The sequence below is a fragment of the Anomalospiza imberbis genome, chromosome 24 (genome assembly GCF_031753505.1).
Source record: "Anomalospiza imberbis isolate Cuckoo-Finch-1a 21T00152 chromosome 24, ASM3175350v1, whole genome shotgun sequence".
Classification (NCBI taxonomy): Eukaryota; Metazoa; Chordata; class Aves; order Passeriformes; family Viduidae; genus Anomalospiza; species Anomalospiza imberbis.
Window position 1 is genome coordinate 4,212,166 of NC_089704.1, and position 18,750 is coordinate 4,230,915.

Below are 18,750 nucleotides of genomic sequence, written 5' to 3' on the forward strand. Positions count from 1 at the left end.
ACGCAGGTGGATTTCAATAACCACAGTAAAGGACTAAAAACCCAAATCTGAACTTCCTAAATCCCTCAGGTTTGGTTGGAAAAGGCTTCTTTTTTCTCCACTTCAAAGAAATTCCTCCCAGCTTTTGTTGTGCTGACTTTTGATGCTCAAACTTCACCTGTAACTGATGTGAAATTTGGAATTTTCCTCTGATCCAGAATTTTCCTTAATATCAACCAATCCCTGCACACTATCCAGCACATTTTGGGCACTCCCATCTCTGCCTGCTCAGAGGAGAGGAATAACCTGGTGCAGCCTGCAGAGGCAATGCTGGACTCATTTCCAGCCTTGGGGAAGGAAATCAAATCCTTTCATTTTTCTGGAAGGTGCCGAGGGTTTGGGGGCTGGGAGTGGAGCAAGCACGAGGTGCTGAACAAGGCTGCAGACACTTGGCAAAAATAGCAGTGAGAAAACAACCCCGGCAGCCTGCCTGACACAGGGCTCCTTGTCCCTGCCGTGCTGCAGTGGCAGTGAAAGTGTCACCAGAGCTCCTTCAAGGTGAGGAAACCAACCCCGAGCTGTGCAAGAGCCTCAAGCTGTATTTCAATATTTTCCGCCCCCCTCCTCAAATCAGCCCATTTTGGTGTAAATGAGACTTTTTGCAGGGCTGTGGCTGTGTGAGATGTGCTTGGAGCGAGCCACGGGAGAGATGAGGAGGGGTTTTCCTGCTGGCAATAAAACACAAGGAAGAAGAGGCATTCTCCAGCGCCGGGAGAGGCTGTCCTCGCTGGGGCTCTCCCTATTCCTGCAGCAGGGTTTCTCTCCAGTTAAAGCCTCCAGTTGGTCCATGTGTGAGAGGGAGGATGGGAGGGTCTGTGAGCTGCCAAACACCAGTGTCCCCCAGTTCTTCGCAGGAGCAAAACCCCAGGTAGGGAATCTGTGAGGAGAGAGATGGGAATTAAGGCAAAAAGCAGGGGCTGAGCTGGGCAATCCCAAGGGGTGAAGCCCTGCTCTGCTACTCCTGGATTTCACCCTGTTTTTTTCTGTCTTTCCCTCGCCCAAAGTCCATTTTCAGATGGTGATTGACACACTGTGCACCACTGCCTGTGCAAAGCACTGGGGAAAAAAAACCAGATTATACCCTTGGAATGTGACTTTAAAAATGTAGTATTGAATGGAATGTAGTTTTAAGAATGTAGTTACAAATGGAAAGTAGTTTTAAAAAGGTAGTTTTGAGAAGTCAGTTTTAAGAAGGTAGTTTTGATTGAAAATTAGTTTTAAGAATGTCGTTTTGAACGGAATGTGGTTGTAAGAATGTGGTTTTGAATGGAAAGTCGTTTCAAGAATGTCGTTTTAAGAAGGTAGTTTTGAATGGAATGTAGGTTTAAATAGGGACCAGCTCCAAGCAAATGTGGTCCCAAACCAGCACAGCTTTGGGGGAAATATGGATGATCCTGCAGCTCAGGCGTTCCCAGGTGAGCCCTGAATATCCCAGGGAGCCTCTGTAGAGGGCAGGAAAGGAGAGGAAGTAAAAAACCCACTATAATTTCCAGCCTTTTGATGGTTAGCATCTCTTTAGATCAGAAGGGGAAGTGCTGTAGGGCTGAAGTGCTGAAGGGGTTTGGGGCTCTCTGCACAGCCCATGGCAGCCACAAAGCCCAAAAGAGTCCCTGCAAACCCATCTCAGGTTGGCACCTGACCCCACAAAGTCCAAAAGAGTCCCTGCAAATCCATCTTAGGCGGACATCTGACCCCACAAAGCCCTAAAGAATCCCTGCAAACCCATTTCAGGTAGACAACTGACACCACAAAGCACCAGCTGTCCCTGCAAACCCATCTCAGGTGGGCACCTGACCCCACAAAGCCCTAACGAGTCCCTGCAAACCCATCTTAGATGGACATCTGACCCCACAAAGCACCAAACTCAGGTGGGCCCCTGACCCTACACTGTCCCAGCCTCTGAAACCCTCCTCCCTCACCCTCCTGACTCCTGAAATGAGTAAAGCCCAGACCAAGACCTGCTCCAGCAGACTGCAAATGGTTTTTGTCTCTGCAGAGCCAGGGCCCTGCTCCCTGCTGGCAGTTACCTTTCGGACCATCTGTACAAAATCCTTGGAGTTCTGAGGTGACAGCCCCTGGAGCTGGCAGGTGCAGGCCTCCAGGGAGGATGCATGAGCCACTATCAGGATGTTATTTCCTGAAATAAAATGAGAAACACAGCCTGAGTTTCGGGGTCTGGGTGTCAGGATGACCCCAGGAGTGTAAAAGTCCTCATTTCCCAGCCCATGCAGCCAAAGGAGGAGTCTGAATGCGCAGGGTCGGCTTCTCCAGGTTGTTTATTTTCCCTTATCCAGAACATTCTCTCTCTGCCCTGCTGAGCTCTGTCCAGCAGGTCGGCCATGGCATTCTGTCTGCCCTCAGGGCGGTGTTCACATTTTATACCCAAAACTCCATGTGCCATGTTTACAATAACGTGCCAATGTCTGTCATTTCTGTTGGACAGTGTGTCTCTACCTTAAACCAACAGAAAAGTGTCACCATCACAGCAAGACATGGAGGGCAAGGAGAAGGAGAAGGAGGCCAGGACACGCCCAAACCCCTCCATCTTGTCCCTTTGAACCCCATTCTAAAAACCCCAAAATTCTACTTTTTCACCCTGTGTTAACTCAACTACCACACCACTCAAACCCTTGTGGCTTGTAATTCCTCATACAGAGTTGGCAGTTTTCCCCACAGGCTAAAATCGAAGCCACAGGTGTTTTTGACTTCATGCCAAGGTCCCCGAGCCCCCTCCAGGGTCTCAAGGGATGTCCTGGACTCCCACACCTGAGGAGGGAGGTAAAGCCAGCTTTAGGGGCTGGTGCCCCAGATCAAGCAGCCTTTTAAAACATTTTATCATATAACAACACAACAAACTGTGAATTAAGGGGAAAATGGGATTTGTTAACGCGTTTAGAGTGTTTCTCAATTTTCAGGGTAATGGTTAACTCACTCCTACTTGGTTTAAAAATGCTTTCTGGAGAAAACAAGAATTCCAGTGAGATTTCAGCTGTGTTGGGAAGCAGATGCTTTTTGCCTACAAAAAAATTAATTCCTATTACAACAAACACTTTAATTTCACTTGCTGGCTTTGCACAGTGGCAGCTTTGCATTTCCATTTCCAAGATCCTTTACAACCAATGCCCCACTGTGCTTTTGAATTTTGTGTGCGAACCATTAAAACCAAAGCTTAGAATGCAGAGACAGGTCAGGGAGATGAGATCAGTGAAAAGACCAGAATTTAGGAATTCCCAGAATGTTGTGGATCAACAATAACAGCTCGGGATTTAAAAAAAAAAATCAGTGCTGTGTTTGGAGAAATGTTCTTTATGGTCTTTAAGAACAGGAGAAAGGTCTTTATGGGAATATAATTTGGAGGAGGAGCTTGGACAGGGGAGGGAAAATGCCCCATTTAATGCTGGGAACACACAGCAGAGGGCAAATAACTCATTTATTCCCTTGAGAATAAAATCTCATATCCCAATGGGTCGGGATCCCTAAAATAATTCTGCTATTGAACTTTATGGACCTCTCTCGTAAAATTAGCATATCTGAAATTAGGGTTCAGTATCCAAGTCCAGGACATCCCTTTGGCTGCCCTGGCTGGCTCCAGACCCTGGAGGGGGCTCGGAGACCTTGGCATGAAGTCAGAAACACCTGTGGCTTCGATTTTAGCCTGTGGAAAGCTGTCAGTTTTATATGAGGAGTTACAAGCCACAAGGGTTTGAGTAGTGTGGTAGTTGAGTTAACACAGGGTGGAAAAGTAGAATTTTGGGGTTTTTAGAATGGGGTTCAAAGGGACAAGATGGAGGGATCTGGGCGTGTCCTGACCTTCTTCTCCTTCTCCTTGCCCTCCATGTCTTGCTGTGATGGTGACACTTTTCTGTTGGTTTAAGGTAGAGATTCACTGTCCAACATAGGCGATGGGAATTGGTGAAGCAATTGTAAACATACACACGTAGTTTTGAGTATCTAATGTGGGAGCCGCCCAGGACTCGAGGCCAGACTGCCATGGCTTCTGTACCAGGCTGACCATGGCAGGTCAGAGAAAGAATGTTATTGATAAGAAGAAATAAACAACCTTGAAAGCGCAATCAGACACATTCCAGGCTCCTTCTGTGGCTGCGTTGGGCTAGGGAAGCAAAGACTCTTTACGATCTCTGTTGGGGTCACCCTGACCTATAGAACCCTGAGAGAAATCCACAGTTCAGGACTTTCCAATGCTTCTGGGAGAGAGGATGAGGGATTCAGGCGTGGGAATTCATCCCCAGAGAGGGAGAGATTTCAGGAATATTGGGATTGCCACGCCAGCCTGCCGGGCGTGGTTGGCAGCCCTGTGCAGCACTCACCTTTGCCTTTACATTCGCTGATGATTTCCTTCGTCACTTGGTAGCTTCTGCTGATGTAGGTGTCGTAGGACTCGGACACCGCCAGCTTGCTGACAGGGATGTGAGGTCTGGGGGGAGAAAAGCACCGCCAGGAAATGGGAAACAGAAAGTGTTGTTGATGTCGGCGAACCCAATGGAAGGGTGATATTTCTAACTCCAGTTCAGAAGGCTGAATGATTTCTTTATTATAATTATGCTATGATACATTAATATACCATATAAAAGAGGATACTAAAAACTACATGCTACTTTCTCTGACTGTCATATCTAACTCCCTCACAACTCGTGACCCTGTTCTCCAGAGTCCAGGTGGGTTGGATTGGCCATCAGGCCCAAACAATCCACCGTGATCCAACCAAGCAATCAGCCCAGGTAAACAATTCTCCAAGCACATTCCACATGGGAAAAACAAGGAGCAGAAATAGAAATTGTTTTCTCTTTCATTTCTCTCTGAGCACCTCAATGAAAAATCCTGAGAGAGAGAGAAATGTGCCTGCCACACAGAAAGAATTCCAACTGCAAGATCTGTGTGAGCTCCCTGATCAGGAGGAACTGCCAGTGATGTGGGAAATTTGGGTTAAAATAAGCCAGAATTTATTTTCTGCATATATTTTATATATAATTATAATAATTATAGATAATATAATAATTAATAATACACAATATATAACAATATACAATTAATATAATAATTGGTATATAATTATATAATATAATATAATATAATATAATATAATATAATATAATATAATATAATATGAGTTTATATATTTCATACATGTCATACATTCTATGTATAATTATATTATATAATTTATATTAAAATAGATATAATTATATATATGATATGATAGAATATATTTTTATATTTAATACACATCGTATATATTTTATATATAATCATATGTTCATATAATTTATATATAGATATATAAAATTACATCTATATAATATTTATCCATATATTTAATATATTATATATTTTTCAATATATAATTTTCAGGTCATATATCTATTTTTAGATATATAATACATATAATATATATTATATATTATATATTATATATTATATATTATATATTATATATTATATATTATACATTATACATTATATATAATATATCATATATAATATATCATATATAATAAATAATATATAATATAGATAATATATATATAATATGTTATCTATATTATATATTATATAGATAATATTAAAATATATTTTATATTTATATAAATTATAGATTTATATTAGATATAAAATACCCCCTCTGTGCTACCTGTAGGTTGTATCAACGCTCAGCGTGGCTGCAGCCAAATCCACCGGGGGGATCCAGGCGGGCAGGGAGCTCCCGGACACCCACTTGGTCCACTCGAACAAGCCTGGCTCCACCCGGATTTTCAGGTTGTTCTCCTGCTGCATACCTGGAAAAAAGGAGAGAAGGCCAGGTAGGAATGGGAAGGAAGAGAGCAGCTTCAATGCTTCAGTTTGGCTGTTCATTTCCCATAGAAAAATATTAGATAGAAAATTATTTTCCCATAGAAAATTATTAAATTGATATTTAATGCATCCCTACCGTTTATTTGTAAATAATTAAAAATTATGAAAAAATATTAACTATAAAAATATTTTAAAAATCAATTTATATGGTCCATTCAAACAAGCCTGGCTCCACCCGGATTTTCAGGTTGTTCTCCTGCTGCATACCTGGAAAAAAGGAGAGGAGGCCAGGTAGGAATGGGAAGGAAGAGAGCAGCTTCAATGCTTCAGTTTGGCTGTTCATTTAATGATTTTCTATGGGAAATTAAGTGTTTATTTAATGCATGCCCTACCATTTATTTGTAAATAATGAAAAAATTAGTAAAAAAAAATTTTCTTAGTTAAAAAAATCAAAAATAAATAAATTTACTTCATGTATTCCCTACAATACATCCATTGTATATAATGTATATATTGTAGGGAATGCCAAGCTCTGGCTGGCAGCTACTGCAATTAGAAAAGGGCTCGCTATGGATTGTGCTGATATAAAATATATTGCTGTGGAAAGAATGATTACCATTCACTTAATAGATAATAATAATTTAATTATAGGAATCTAATGCAAAAATATAATAATATAACAATATAGTAATATAATAATATAATAAATTATATATATATATATATATATATATATATATATATATATTTAAAAAATATATATATGTATATGGAAAGAATGATTACCATTCACTTAATAGATAATAATAATTTAATGTATTTAATAATTTAATTATATTAAATTATAATTATATATAATTATGATAGTGTTATATTAAATTTAATAATTTAATTATAGGAATCTAATACCAATTTATAATATAATAATACAACAATAAAGTAATATAACAATATAACAATAAATATTATGTATAAAAAAATATATGGCTATGGAAAGAATGATTACCATTCCCTTAATAGATAATAATAATAATAATTTAATTATAAGAATCTACTACAAATTTATAATATAATAGCATAACAATATAGTTATATAATAATATAAGAATAAATAATATATATGGCTATGGAAATTATGATTACCATTCCCTTAATAGATAATAATAATAATAATTTAATTTTAAGAATCTACTACAAATTTATAATATAATAGCATAACAATATAGTAATATAATAATGTAGCAATAAATATTATATATTGCTGTGGAAAGAATGATTACCATTCACTTAATAGATAATAATAAATAATTTAATCATAATAATATAAAAGAAAATTGAATAATAGAATAGAATAATATAGATAATAATATTATCCATAATAAAATGTAATAACAGAATAATATAATAGAGTAATAATAGAATATATAATAGAATAATTAAATAAAATAACAAATGTAAATAAATGAATACATTAATAAAGAAGAAAATAATTCATAATTAATTTTTTAATAAACAAGCTGTAAATTAAACATAATAAAAACGAATTAATAATAAAATTAAATAAAATTAATTTAATTTATTTGAATAATTAAATAAAATCATAACGAAAATATGAAAATATATAAATAAAAATAAATATACAATGTAATACTATACCAATCTAATAATGAATTCAGCAAGACAATTAACACTAATTGCCATTCACCATGGACTTCGCCCATGCTTTTATCAGTTTGTCAGTGTTTTGTGCGGCACAGGAGGAGAATTCAGCCTCTCCCCCGGGCTCTCACCTTTCAGGATGTTGTGGGCTGTCTGCACACACCGCAGGGATGGCGAGCTGTAGATGTAGTCTACGATGGTGTTCGTTTCTAGCAAGGCTTCACCTGCAAGAAAGTTTTGATCTTTGTCAAGAAATCCAGGTAAATGGCACTGCGAGGAGCTGCCCCTCATGGGTCTGGCCAAAAAAAGCAGCCAGAAAAATTGTCCAGCTGTTGGATTTCATTTCATTTCATTTGTAAGCCGAAAATCAAATGATTGAACACAACTCAAACCCAGCTGAACTCAGCTGGCTGGATGCTCTGCTAGCATAAATCACCATTTCCTTACCCAGCTGGGAGACCACTGCAAACGGGATAAGAATCACCTCCACTGCCAGGTTGTTAATATCTTAATATCAGGGTTTTAATATTCCTGTATCAAGGTTTTAATATTCCTGTATCGGGGTTTTAATATTCCTGTATAAGGGTTTTTAATATTCCTGTATAAGGGTTTTAATATTCCTGTATCGGGGTTTTTAATATTCCTGTATTGGGGTTTTAATATTCCTGTATTGGGGTTTTAATATTCCTGTATCGGGGTTTTAATATTCCTGTATTGGGGTTTTTAATGTTCCTGTATTGGGGTTTTTAATGTTCCTGTACTGGGGTTTTAATATTCCTCTATTGGGGTTTTTAATATTCCTCTATCAGGGTTTTTAATATTCCTGTATTGGGGTTTGTTAAATATTCCTGTATTGGGGTTTTAATATTCCTGTATTGGGGTTTTAATATTCCTGTATCGGGGTTTTAATATTCCTGTATTGGGGTTTGTTAAATATTCCTGTATTGGGGTTTTTAATATTCCTGTATTAGGGTTTTAATATTCCTCTATTGGGTTTTTAATATTCCTCTATCAGGGTTTTTAATATTCCTGTATTGGGGTTTGTTAAATATTCCTGTATCAGGGTTTTAATAGTCCTGTATCAGGGTTTTAAATGTTTCTGTATCAGGGTTTTTAACCATTCCTGTATTAGGGTTTTTAACCATTCCTGTATCAGGGTTTTAATACTCCTCTATTGGGGTTTTTAATATTCCTGTATTGGGTTTTTAAATATTCCTGTACTGGAGTTTTAAATATTTCTGTATTGGAGTTTTAAATATTTCTGTATCAGGGTTTAAAATATTTCTGTATCAGGATTTTTAATCATTCCTCTATCAGGGTTTTTAACCATTCCTATATCAGAGTTTTAAATATTCCTGTGTCGGGTTTTTAATATTCCTGTATCAGGGTTTTAAAATATTTCTGTATCAGCGTTTTTAACCATTCCTGTATCAGAGTTTTAAATATTTCTGTATCGGGGTTTTGAATATTCCTGCAGTTCCTGCAGAACCAAAGGAGAGCAGGGATCTGCTCAGGCTTGCAGTGAGCAGCAGCCACATTTTCCTTCTGTTGGAAGAGCAAAGGAGTGGCAGCAAGGAGGGGACATTCACCCTGACGGTGGCTGTCACCATGGCAGGCTGAGAGAAACGTCTTGAGAGAAGTGGGGACATTGAGGAGAGGGACATCTGCCAGCCCTCTGTCCCAGGAGCTGCTCACGGGCTTGGGTCATCACAGGAGTTATGTGGAGGTCACACGGTGCCACCACAGCTCAGCTGTGTCCTTGGACTGTTGAATGCCACGGCAAAATGTGTCCTCAGAACCCCTTAATGCCACCAGCAAAATGTGACCTTGGACCCTTGAATGCCACAGCAAAATGTGTCCTCAGAACCCCTTAATGCCACCAGCAAAATGTGACCTTGGACCCTTGAATGCCACGGCAAAATGTGTCCTCAGAACCCCTTAATGCCACCAGCAAAACGTGACCTTGGACCCTTGAATGCCATGGCAAAATGTGTCCTCAGAACCCCTTAATGCCACCAGCAAAATGTGACCTTGGAACCTTTTAATGGCACACAAAGTGTGTCCTCAGACCCTTTTAATGGCACACAAAGTGTGTCCTTGGACCCTTGAATGCCACCAGCAAAGTGTTTCCTCAAACCCCCCTAATGCCACCAGAAAGGTTTGTGTGCCCCCAAACCCCTTTAATGCCCCACAAAGTGTGTCCTCAGAGCCCCTCAATGCCACCAGCAAAATGTGACCTTGGAACATTTTAATGGCACACAAAGTGTGTCCTCAGACCCTCCTCAATGCCACCAGTGAAGTGTGGCCTCAGAGCACTTTAAAGCCACCAGCAAACTGTGTCCTCTAATCCCCTGAATGCCACAGCAAAGTGGGTCCTGGGGCCCCTTTACTGCCATCAGCAAAGTGTCCTTGGACCCATTCACTGCCACCAGGAAATTGTGCCCTCAAACCCCTTTAATTCCCCACTGGGACCCCTTTACTGCCACCAGCAAAGCGTGTCCTCAAACCCTTTTAGTGCCACGAGCAAAGTGTCCTTGGACCCCTTCAATGTCACAAATTGTGTGTCCTTGGAGCCCTTTACTGCCATTACCAACGTGTGTCCTTGTCCCCTGAGTGCCACCAGCAAGGTGTCCTTGGAGCTCCTCAGTGCCACCCAAAGTGTGTCCTTGTCCCCTGAGTGCCACCAGCAAGGTGTCCTTGGAGCTCCTCAGTGCCACCCAAAGTGTGTCCTTGTCCCCTGAGTGCCACCAGCAAGGTGTCCTTGGAGCTCCTCAGTGCCACCCAAAGTGTGTCCTTGTCCCCTGAGTGCCACCAGCGAAGTGTGCTGTGACACTCTCAGGTCCCTTCTGTCCTGTGCAGACTGCAAACCCCGCTGCCATGTGGAGCCTGAGCGTGCTGCTGCTGCTGCGCTGTGATTTGTTTGTGTTCAAGGCAGGCAGGATAATTTTAGCTGCCCCAGTTTGGATGTGACCAGCACGGAGAGCTCGCAAGGGTTTGGAGGAAACGCTCAGGGCTGGAGCTCGTGTCTCTGAGGGGCTGGGCTCCCCTCCTCACAGCTCTCCTTGGCTGGCAAAGGATTTTCTGTCTGTGCACAAACCAACAGGCTCCGAAGTCAGGGACGAGGACGGGGAGGGTGGCAGAGCACAGGAAATTATTTGTGACAATATAAAGCCAGGCAGACGGATGAAAGGATACTGGTGTGGCAAAATGGGCGAAAAAAGCAGATTTTGCATGAGGTGACAGCCACACTGATGCACTTCTCCACAACGTGGATAATAACAAAATCTTCCCAATACACCCATCCTTCGATGGCTCTGATCTCCCCCATGTCCCACATTTCTGCTTTGCCTTTTCCTCAGCTGCAGCAGCTGAAGGAGAGGAGGTTTCCTTTGGAAGAGGGAAACTGCTGGGAAAGGTGAAGGGACTTTGCAAAGCTCCCTGAAAGATTTAAATCCCGTTAGCTCAGGGCATCCAATCCATTTTTTCCTGCCCTGCACCTTTCCTTTCTCTGATGGGGGGTGTGGGAGGAAGATAGTGAAGCTTCCTGGGCAAGATCTTCATGGAATCATGGAAGGCTTTGTGTTGCCCTGATTTTTAAAAGTGTTAAGTTTCCTTTTATAGCTCTTTTGAAAGTTTTAAAGTTCTCGTAAAACTTCTTCAGCCTTCTGATAATGTTTACATATTTCTACTGCAGTTGTCACGCACTGTTCATGTAAATAATGATTGTTTTGCATTCTTCTTTGTGGGAGGAGAGAATTGGTGAACTGTTGGTTTGGCCAGTGTGGCTGGAGAGGTGGCAATTCCATCCTCCAATCCACGGTCACCTTTGGAATTCTATAAATACCAGATGTTGGAATAAAATTTTCTTTTTTTTTCTCTTTTGAACTTACCAAGCTTCTGTGTACTCATTTCGTGTCCAATAGCAACAGCTTTGGGTTGGAAAAAACCAAAAATCCCATGGGTAGGGACCTTCCACTACCCCAGATTGCTCCAAACCCTGTCCAGCCTGGCTTTGGACACTTCCATGGATGGACAACCTGTGCCACACTCACGGGAAACAATTCCTTCCCAAAATCCCCCCCCAAAATCCCCAATCCTTCAGCTGCAAGCTTTGCCTGCTGAGCAGCACTTACCCACGAGCCTCGCCTGGGTGCAGCCCAGCACGGTGATGGGAGCATCTTTCTCGTAATCCCTGAAACCACCACTCCTCTGAGGTAAGTTGTGAGGCATGTTCAGGTTACTGCGCATGTACCTGCCTGCAGGGAGAGGTGCCAAGCTGGAATTATTCCCCCAGGAACATCACACCTGATTTTCCCCTCTCCCACCACCTCGGCTGTGCTTTGCAGGTCCTGCCTAGGCTCGTGAGCAGGTTTTTTTTTTTTTTTCCCATGTAAACCGACCAGGAATCTCACAAAATTAAATTAAACACCTCTCACCAGCTCAAAATCAGCACAGAATATTGTTAATTTTTTTTTTAGGACCGATTTCCCCATGGGAAAGTAATTCCTATCCCACAACAAACATTACACTTTTACAGGGGGCTGGAATGTCAGAGCTCTTCAGCCACAGTTTAGAAAGAAGAAAGTTATGAAATTATCCTTTCACTACAAGGTATTGGTGTTTTTGAATAGAGGAATCTGTCTTTTAGCACAGATTTCTGATCAGCACTCTTTTTGATCAGCCTGAAGAATTTGTTCACTAGTCTGAAACCCGAGCATAATACTGGCTTGAAAACAGCAATTTATGCCCCAAAAGCCTCTCTGAGCAGTGTTATTTTCATTTAACAAGTGATTGGCTCCATTTCATGAGAGCCAACAGTGCAAAATATTTTCTTGATGGCAGCAAATGTTTTCACTGAACACTGACCACCAACATCATGACTGCATTTTCCCTTTGGTGATGTAACTGCAGAGTGCAATCACTCCTGCAATATTTTCCCAAATATTGCCAAATGGAGTATTTCCTCCCTGGATGACTTGCTGCTGCTGGCTGCACAAAACCCATCAATTTATGTTAAACCCACAGCTTCCACCAGGCAGTGGCCACTTCTCCTTCCTCCATGAAATCCTGGGATACCCCACATAACAATAACAGTGAATAACGACGGGCAGAACACTTCGAAGTTCCAGCTGCAAAGGCTCCACTTTAGTGTTATAGCTTATTTTTAATCCAGTTTTCCAAGTTATGTTTTACTCTAATTGGTTGGTCACTTTCTTGCCATTCAATTCATTGGTTAGGAGGTGCCTGTGTGTGTTTGTGCTTTACACAGGTGTTTACATTTTTGCTTTGTGGATTCTCACGGGATAGATTCCTTAGTTTTCACAGACGCAAACTGCCCTTTTCCAAGAACAGATTGTTATGTAAACCCATTCCCATGGTTCTTTTCCAGGGGAACTTAACAGGCTACCTGTTAATTCAGGTGAAACAGCAAGGCCTGACTTTATAATGTGGAAGAGGTTTTACAGCCACTTCTGTGAGCCAGAAAGAAGTTTGGTAAGAGGATCCACATTTACTCCTGAAAGAATTTCCTACCAAGGTTGCTGACACAGAAACAAAGAAAGAAAGAAGGATAAATAAGAGATAAATAAGAGAAACCTGCCACTGCCTGTTCCAATGAGCACTTTGTCTTTCCTGACCAATGAGTGCAAACTGAAGAGTTTTGTAAGAATGTATAAAAAGCATGCATGCTGGAACAAAACCAGGTTTGAAAACTTCTGAAAATTGAGTGTTGCTTTGTGTCGTCTCCATCTCAACTACGACATTATAAGGCCTTTCTTTTATAAAGTTTTACCTCTATGCAACACCCCTGGGCTCACCTTTGGCATCGAAGCACTGGGACAGCCAGTACTTCCCAAAAACCACGTCCATCCTCTCGCCGTGCCTGCAGACGAACAGGCAGCGCTTCTGAGGGCCTGGCTGGCTGCTTATCCTCAGGGGCTGCAAGGGAATTGATACCTTAAGTTTGAGCTTTTGTATTTTCCACATTCTATACAACATTTATAACTCTGAACTCCATTTGAAGTGTCAGCAGCTCTCCTCACAGCTCAGGCACACAGAACAATCCTTTTCCAGCCCCAGAACCAAGGACACCGCTGCAACTTCAGCCCAAAAAGTGCAAACAGCAGGGAATGGAGGGGAGCAAACTGGGAGGATGGGACTGCATCACCTGGAGCTGGAATTGGACAATTAACCCAATATGGAAATGGACCAAAACTTAGAAAAGTGTGAAAACTCGTGACCTGGGGTCCATCTTGGGTGTAGCCACAGCTGGGCTCTTGTACAGCCCAAGGTGTGTCCTTTGAAAGCCTTTTAATAAATCCCTGCTTTATTCCTCTAACTCTGTCCAGCCTCTGTTCCAGGCACCAAAGTGACAGCAGGTTTGACCTTCAGCAGAGTGGAGAGACATCTGAGCAAGCCACAGGAGCCAGCACCAGGCTCCTCCTGCTTTGTCCTTGTGCAAACATCACAGGGAAGGCTGCAGGATTTATTGCTTTTATGGGTTTGTGGGGCTCTTTGGGAATTTATTATCCTGGAACATTTATATATAAATGTTATTTATATATAAATCCTGGTACATTTACATTTCTTATAGGTGGAATGAAGCTGCTGAAGGGGGCAGAGGATGGAGTCCTGCCACCCCAGCTGAAGAGGCATTCTGGGGATGGGGTTATGTCATCCAAAAACCTCTGTAACTTGTGCTGCAGGGAGTGGAAAGATAATTTTTTTGGGGAAAAATCCATTCACTGGAAGCTTGTCCCTGGTAACTTCTGGCTGTGGGGTCCCACCTGCACATTCTGGCAGATGATGGTGAGTGGCCCAGCGTCCCCTGGCCCTTGGTCTTCCTGCTGCCTTCTCTCCAGAGCCCCATCAGCAAAGGCTTGAAGGGATGGGCAAGATGTGGTGTTCAGAATGGAGTAGGACCTGCCAAAAAGAGAAAAACCTTGTGTTTGGGAATGCTCTTTGTGCTCAGGCTGCTCTCAGGATGTTTCTGTTTCTTCAGGAGCCGGTGGTAATTGCTGTTGTGATGTTATTGCATTATTATTTGGGTTTTAGTGCTGCCCTGAGAGAACCTTGCCAGGTGATGCACACACGTGAGGAGACCAATTCCATCTCCATGGGCCGTTCCCTTGGAAACAATTCACAGAACAATTCCCAAACTTTGGCCTGGGAGGCTCTCTACACCCTGGAATATTCTCATGGAAAGCACCAGGGCCTTCCTGATGACCACAGGATGCTCTCTAACATCACCTGGGGACCTGTCCATGTCACTGACCATGGACTTGTGGTCCCAAGTTTGGGAATTAATGGCTACAGGGAGTTTGCACTCACCTTTCTAGTACAAGCTGTGGCTTCAGCAGAAAGCTGGGGCCTCTCCCTGGGCAGTTTTCAGGGTTTCTGTGCCGAAAACAGCTTCTACCTTCCCTGGCAGGGACTCAGCCCTGATGTTCCTGCAGTTTTCAGCGCTGCCTATTCCCCTTCCCACCTGCTTGGGAATTTACTCCCCCCAGTGCTTCCTGTTAAGGGCAGCCAAAGGGATTTAAAGGACCCCATTCTCCCTGGAGGGCCTTGCCTAACGATGTTCCCCCTGAATAAAGCTCTTATTCCCAGATATTCAAGGACTTTGACCAAAACCCTGGGGACTAAAATGTGACAGGCAATTACAGAAGCTGCCTCGACCCTCTGCTGACTCAGTTACCTTTGCTTAGTCATTAAAAAAAAAAAAAAGAACATTATCAGGTAATGGATGTGGCCATTTACTTGGACAGAAACAGTCTCCAGAGCTGGCACTTTTCAGTGCCTTAAATACATCAGGAGCTGCTTCCTGATAGCAGCAGTCAGGATAAAATCTCAGAGGGGTTTCAGAGCTGGTAAAACAGCCCCGAGTGACTCTGCCAGTGGGACAAAAATAGGTCACCTGTGTGATTTATATGATTTAAAGGAGGAAAAAACCCACAATATTATCTGCTGGAATTGGGGTGCAAGGATGACACTGAGCTACTGGACTATTCCAGAGTTCCCAGCAGGGGCTGGCCCTGCCCTGAGGAATTGTCCCCCTCGTTGCCCAAATGCAGGTGGAGCATTTGAGTCAGCACTAATCCATCCTCAGTGACCCCAGAACTTGAATATCTCAGTGTGAACAGAATCTCAGTTCTCACTTAGGACCATCTCTATTTCTGTACAAAGTGAATTTCTCCCAGCTGTCAGCCCTTCCTCCCATTAATCCCTTTCCTGCCTTGCCATATGACATTTTTTAAGGACACTGGTCTGGAGAATACCAAGGATTTTTTGGTTACCCCACTTCCCTTTGCCCCCAGGAGCTGCCACAGGAGCCTTTCTTTCTCTCTAAACCTTTTAATAAAGGCCACAAACGCTTCACCATCTATTTATAGACGGCAGGATTTGCTGGGAATGGTGATGAGGCAGAGGCAAACTCTCGGTGTGCCTGGAGAAGAGCCACCAGCCTGTCACCAGTGCTGCTGGAAAACACAAACTGCTGAGGCTGCTCCAGCTTAGTCATCTCCTAAGGACAGGTCATTGTTTGGAAGCTTTTCCCCAAAAACCCTGGTTCCATCTCCTGTCTTCTGGATGGTGCCTTGTCTCCCCTGCTCTGGCAGGGATAAACGAGGGGTAAATGAGTGATTTCAGGACCAGCATTCTGTTTAATGAATTCCCACTAAAATCAAGAGGCATAACCTTATTGAAAAGATGAGGGCTGCATTCTCACTGAAGCCAACGACAGGCTCCTGAAAATATTGTTAAATATCCTAAGGAATGTTCCTGACCCAAAGTCCTTTTCAGCGTGGAGTTATGCACGGAAAATGTCTCTTCCCAAATTAACTCTCAAATTTACACCTTGCTGATCACAGGCCCACCCCAGAGGTGCCTGCACAGCAGTGCCTCCAGCAGCCATCTGCTCCAGCTCCATCACCCAGCAGCCATCCTGCGAGTCACAAAGAGCTGCTGCAACATCTCAGCTGCAAAAATCACCTTGTCCTCTAACCCCACGCTAGGGGAGAGCATCTGCTGCTCCTTGGCTGATGAGATGAGGCTCTGTGTGCCAGCTCCTTCCCCTCAGTGCCCTTCTCAGCATCCCTCCTCGCTGCCCCAGGTGAAATCTCAGCTGCTGCTGATGCCTTAAGTTTGAGCTTTTATATTTTCCACATTCTGTACAGAATTTATAACTCTGAACTCCATTTGAAGTGTCAGCAGCTCTCATCACAGCTCAGGCACACAGAACAATCCTTTTCCAGCCCCAGAACCAAGGACACCGCTGCAGCTTCAGCCCAAAAAGTGCAAACAGCAGGGAATGGAGGGGAGCAAACTGGGAGGATGGGACTGCATCACCTGGAGCTGGAATTGGACAATTAACCCAATATGGAAATGGACCAAAACTTAGAAAAGTGTGAAAACTCATAACCTGGAGTCCATCCTTGGTGTAGCCATGACCAAGCTCTTGTACAGCCCAAGGTGTGTCCTTTGAAAGCCTTTTAATAAATCCCTGCTTTATTCCTCTAACTCTGTCCAGCCTCTGTTCCAGGCAGCCTCCCAAGGCATCACTGAGCCCCTTTCTGCAGCCAAGGAAAGGGGAGGAGCAGCTTGACCTACCCATGGAACACCCAGGTCCCACATTCATCCGCCTTGGTGATGTAGTTTTCAGGCAGCAGCCCCGAGCAGCCAGTGGCAAGGGAAATGCCATAAATCCAGCCCTCGCTCGTGCTGGTTTGCTCCACTGGGGACATGAAAATGAAATCCCCTGGGACCAGCTCCAGCTCGTCGTCATTCTGGGGGGTGTAGGGGTAGATCACTTGCAGAGTCTGGGGGAGAAAAAGCACAAAATGTTGTTAATGGATATCACATCAAACGGGCTCCTAGCAGGGTAATAATTAGCAGACTGCAAGTATCACAGGAGGCTGAATAATAATCTTTATTTAAAAACACATTGCTCTTTTTTATACCCTAGTTTGCTACAGGTGGAATTGCTTGGTCCTTTAGTTAAAACACCATCACCACTGGCTAATTAAGGAACCACCCTTTTGGTAAACAAATCTCCATAACACATTGCACATGTTCACAACACCAGCAATAATCAGCAAGTGAAGATAAGAATTGTTTCTTATTCTTTTCTTTGATCTTCTCACAGCCTTTTGCCAGAATGATGCCTGGGAAAGTTGTGTTTCTCTCTGTGGCCAGAGAGCTGCTGCCACAGATGGAAAGGGACCTTCAGCAGAGGGGTGATTTTTTGGGGTGATACGAGCTCCAGGAGTTTACCTCGTGGTTGACGAAGCGAATGTCGCGGGAGAAGATCGCGGCCACCCAGTCACAGCCCAGCTTGACATCGATGCTCTGGGCCAGCTTCTCCAGCGTGGGCAGGTGGCTGCTCTGGAAGTGATAGGCCAGGGTCACGTGGAGCTGCTTCTTGTGGGGCTCCACGTGGACATCTGCAATGGGGAGAGGAGGGTTGAAAACCCCTTTCTGCCAGGTTGGCGACTGTGACCTCCAACAGTGCTGTTGTTGAGCCAGGGATGGGCGAAATGACTCGCACGATTTCAGAAGGTGAATGGAAGTTCATTCAAAAGCACTTCTCTCTTTTATAGAGAGCAACATGAACATTAATTCCATTGGTCTTAGAGTAAAAACATTTTACCTGATTGGTACACTGGACTTAGGTCAGTGTGGTAGAACACATCCATAAACAATGTGAACGGAAAGCAAGAAAACGGATTGTTTACATTCCTCTTGGACTTTTCCCCAGGCTTAGCCTGGCAGAAATCTTTCTCTTTTTCTCTCTGACTGAACTGAGAATATCCACACAACAGAGCTCCACTTGCAAAGATGCTCCAGTGGGACAAGATGGAGTTCAGCTGGAAATCTGGGAGTGGGAGGTTGTTGCTATTGTATTAGGGACAGCTGAATTAAAGCAACACAGGCTCCAAGATCTTCCCAGAAGGCAACAGCAAAGTTTCTTAGACATCACATTCTTTTATAGACTGTTCTGAGAAAGCTGGACCTGAGGGGTCCTCAATCAACAACCCTCACCTCATTAGCTAATTAGGAACAGCACCTTTCTTGTAAACATCTTACAAGTAAACAACACGTTCAAAACACCAGCTGCAAAGATTAAAGATTATTTTAATTCTTTCTCTGAGCTTTCTCAAAGTTCCCCCAGAGCAATGCCTGGGAAAGTTTATCTGACTTTCTCTCTGAGCAGACTGTCAGCATCCACATGAGGTGTCTAACACC

At 43.0% G+C, this 18,750-nt stretch overlaps 1 protein-coding gene across 2 annotated transcripts in view; it reads right to left on the reverse strand.

Moving 5' to 3' along the window:
• Window positions 1-598: 598 nt before the first annotated feature.
• Window positions 599-18,750, reverse strand: part of UBASH3B (ubiquitin associated and SH3 domain containing B) — a 69,722-nt gene continuing 51,570 nt past the window's right edge. For both annotated transcript variants that reach the window (XM_068171888.1, XM_068171890.1), the window contains exons 5-14: window positions 17,779-17,948; window positions 17,116-17,324; window positions 14,295-14,430; window positions 13,326-13,446; window positions 11,643-11,765; window positions 7,641-7,733; window positions 5,690-5,834; window positions 4,368-4,474; window positions 2,067-2,176; window positions 599-916 (exon numbers count right to left, since the gene is read on the reverse strand). In XM_068171888.1, coding sequence (XP_068027989.1) covers window positions 779-916; window positions 2,067-2,176; window positions 4,368-4,474; window positions 5,690-5,834; window positions 7,641-7,733; window positions 11,643-11,765; window positions 13,326-13,446; window positions 14,295-14,430; window positions 17,116-17,324; window positions 17,779-17,948 — 1,352 coding nt within the window. In that variant the 3' untranslated portion in view covers window positions 599-778. The remainder of the gene's footprint in view (window positions 917-2,066; window positions 2,177-4,367; window positions 4,475-5,689; window positions 5,835-7,640; window positions 7,734-11,642; window positions 11,766-13,325; window positions 13,447-14,294; window positions 14,431-17,115; window positions 17,325-17,778; window positions 17,949-18,750) is intronic.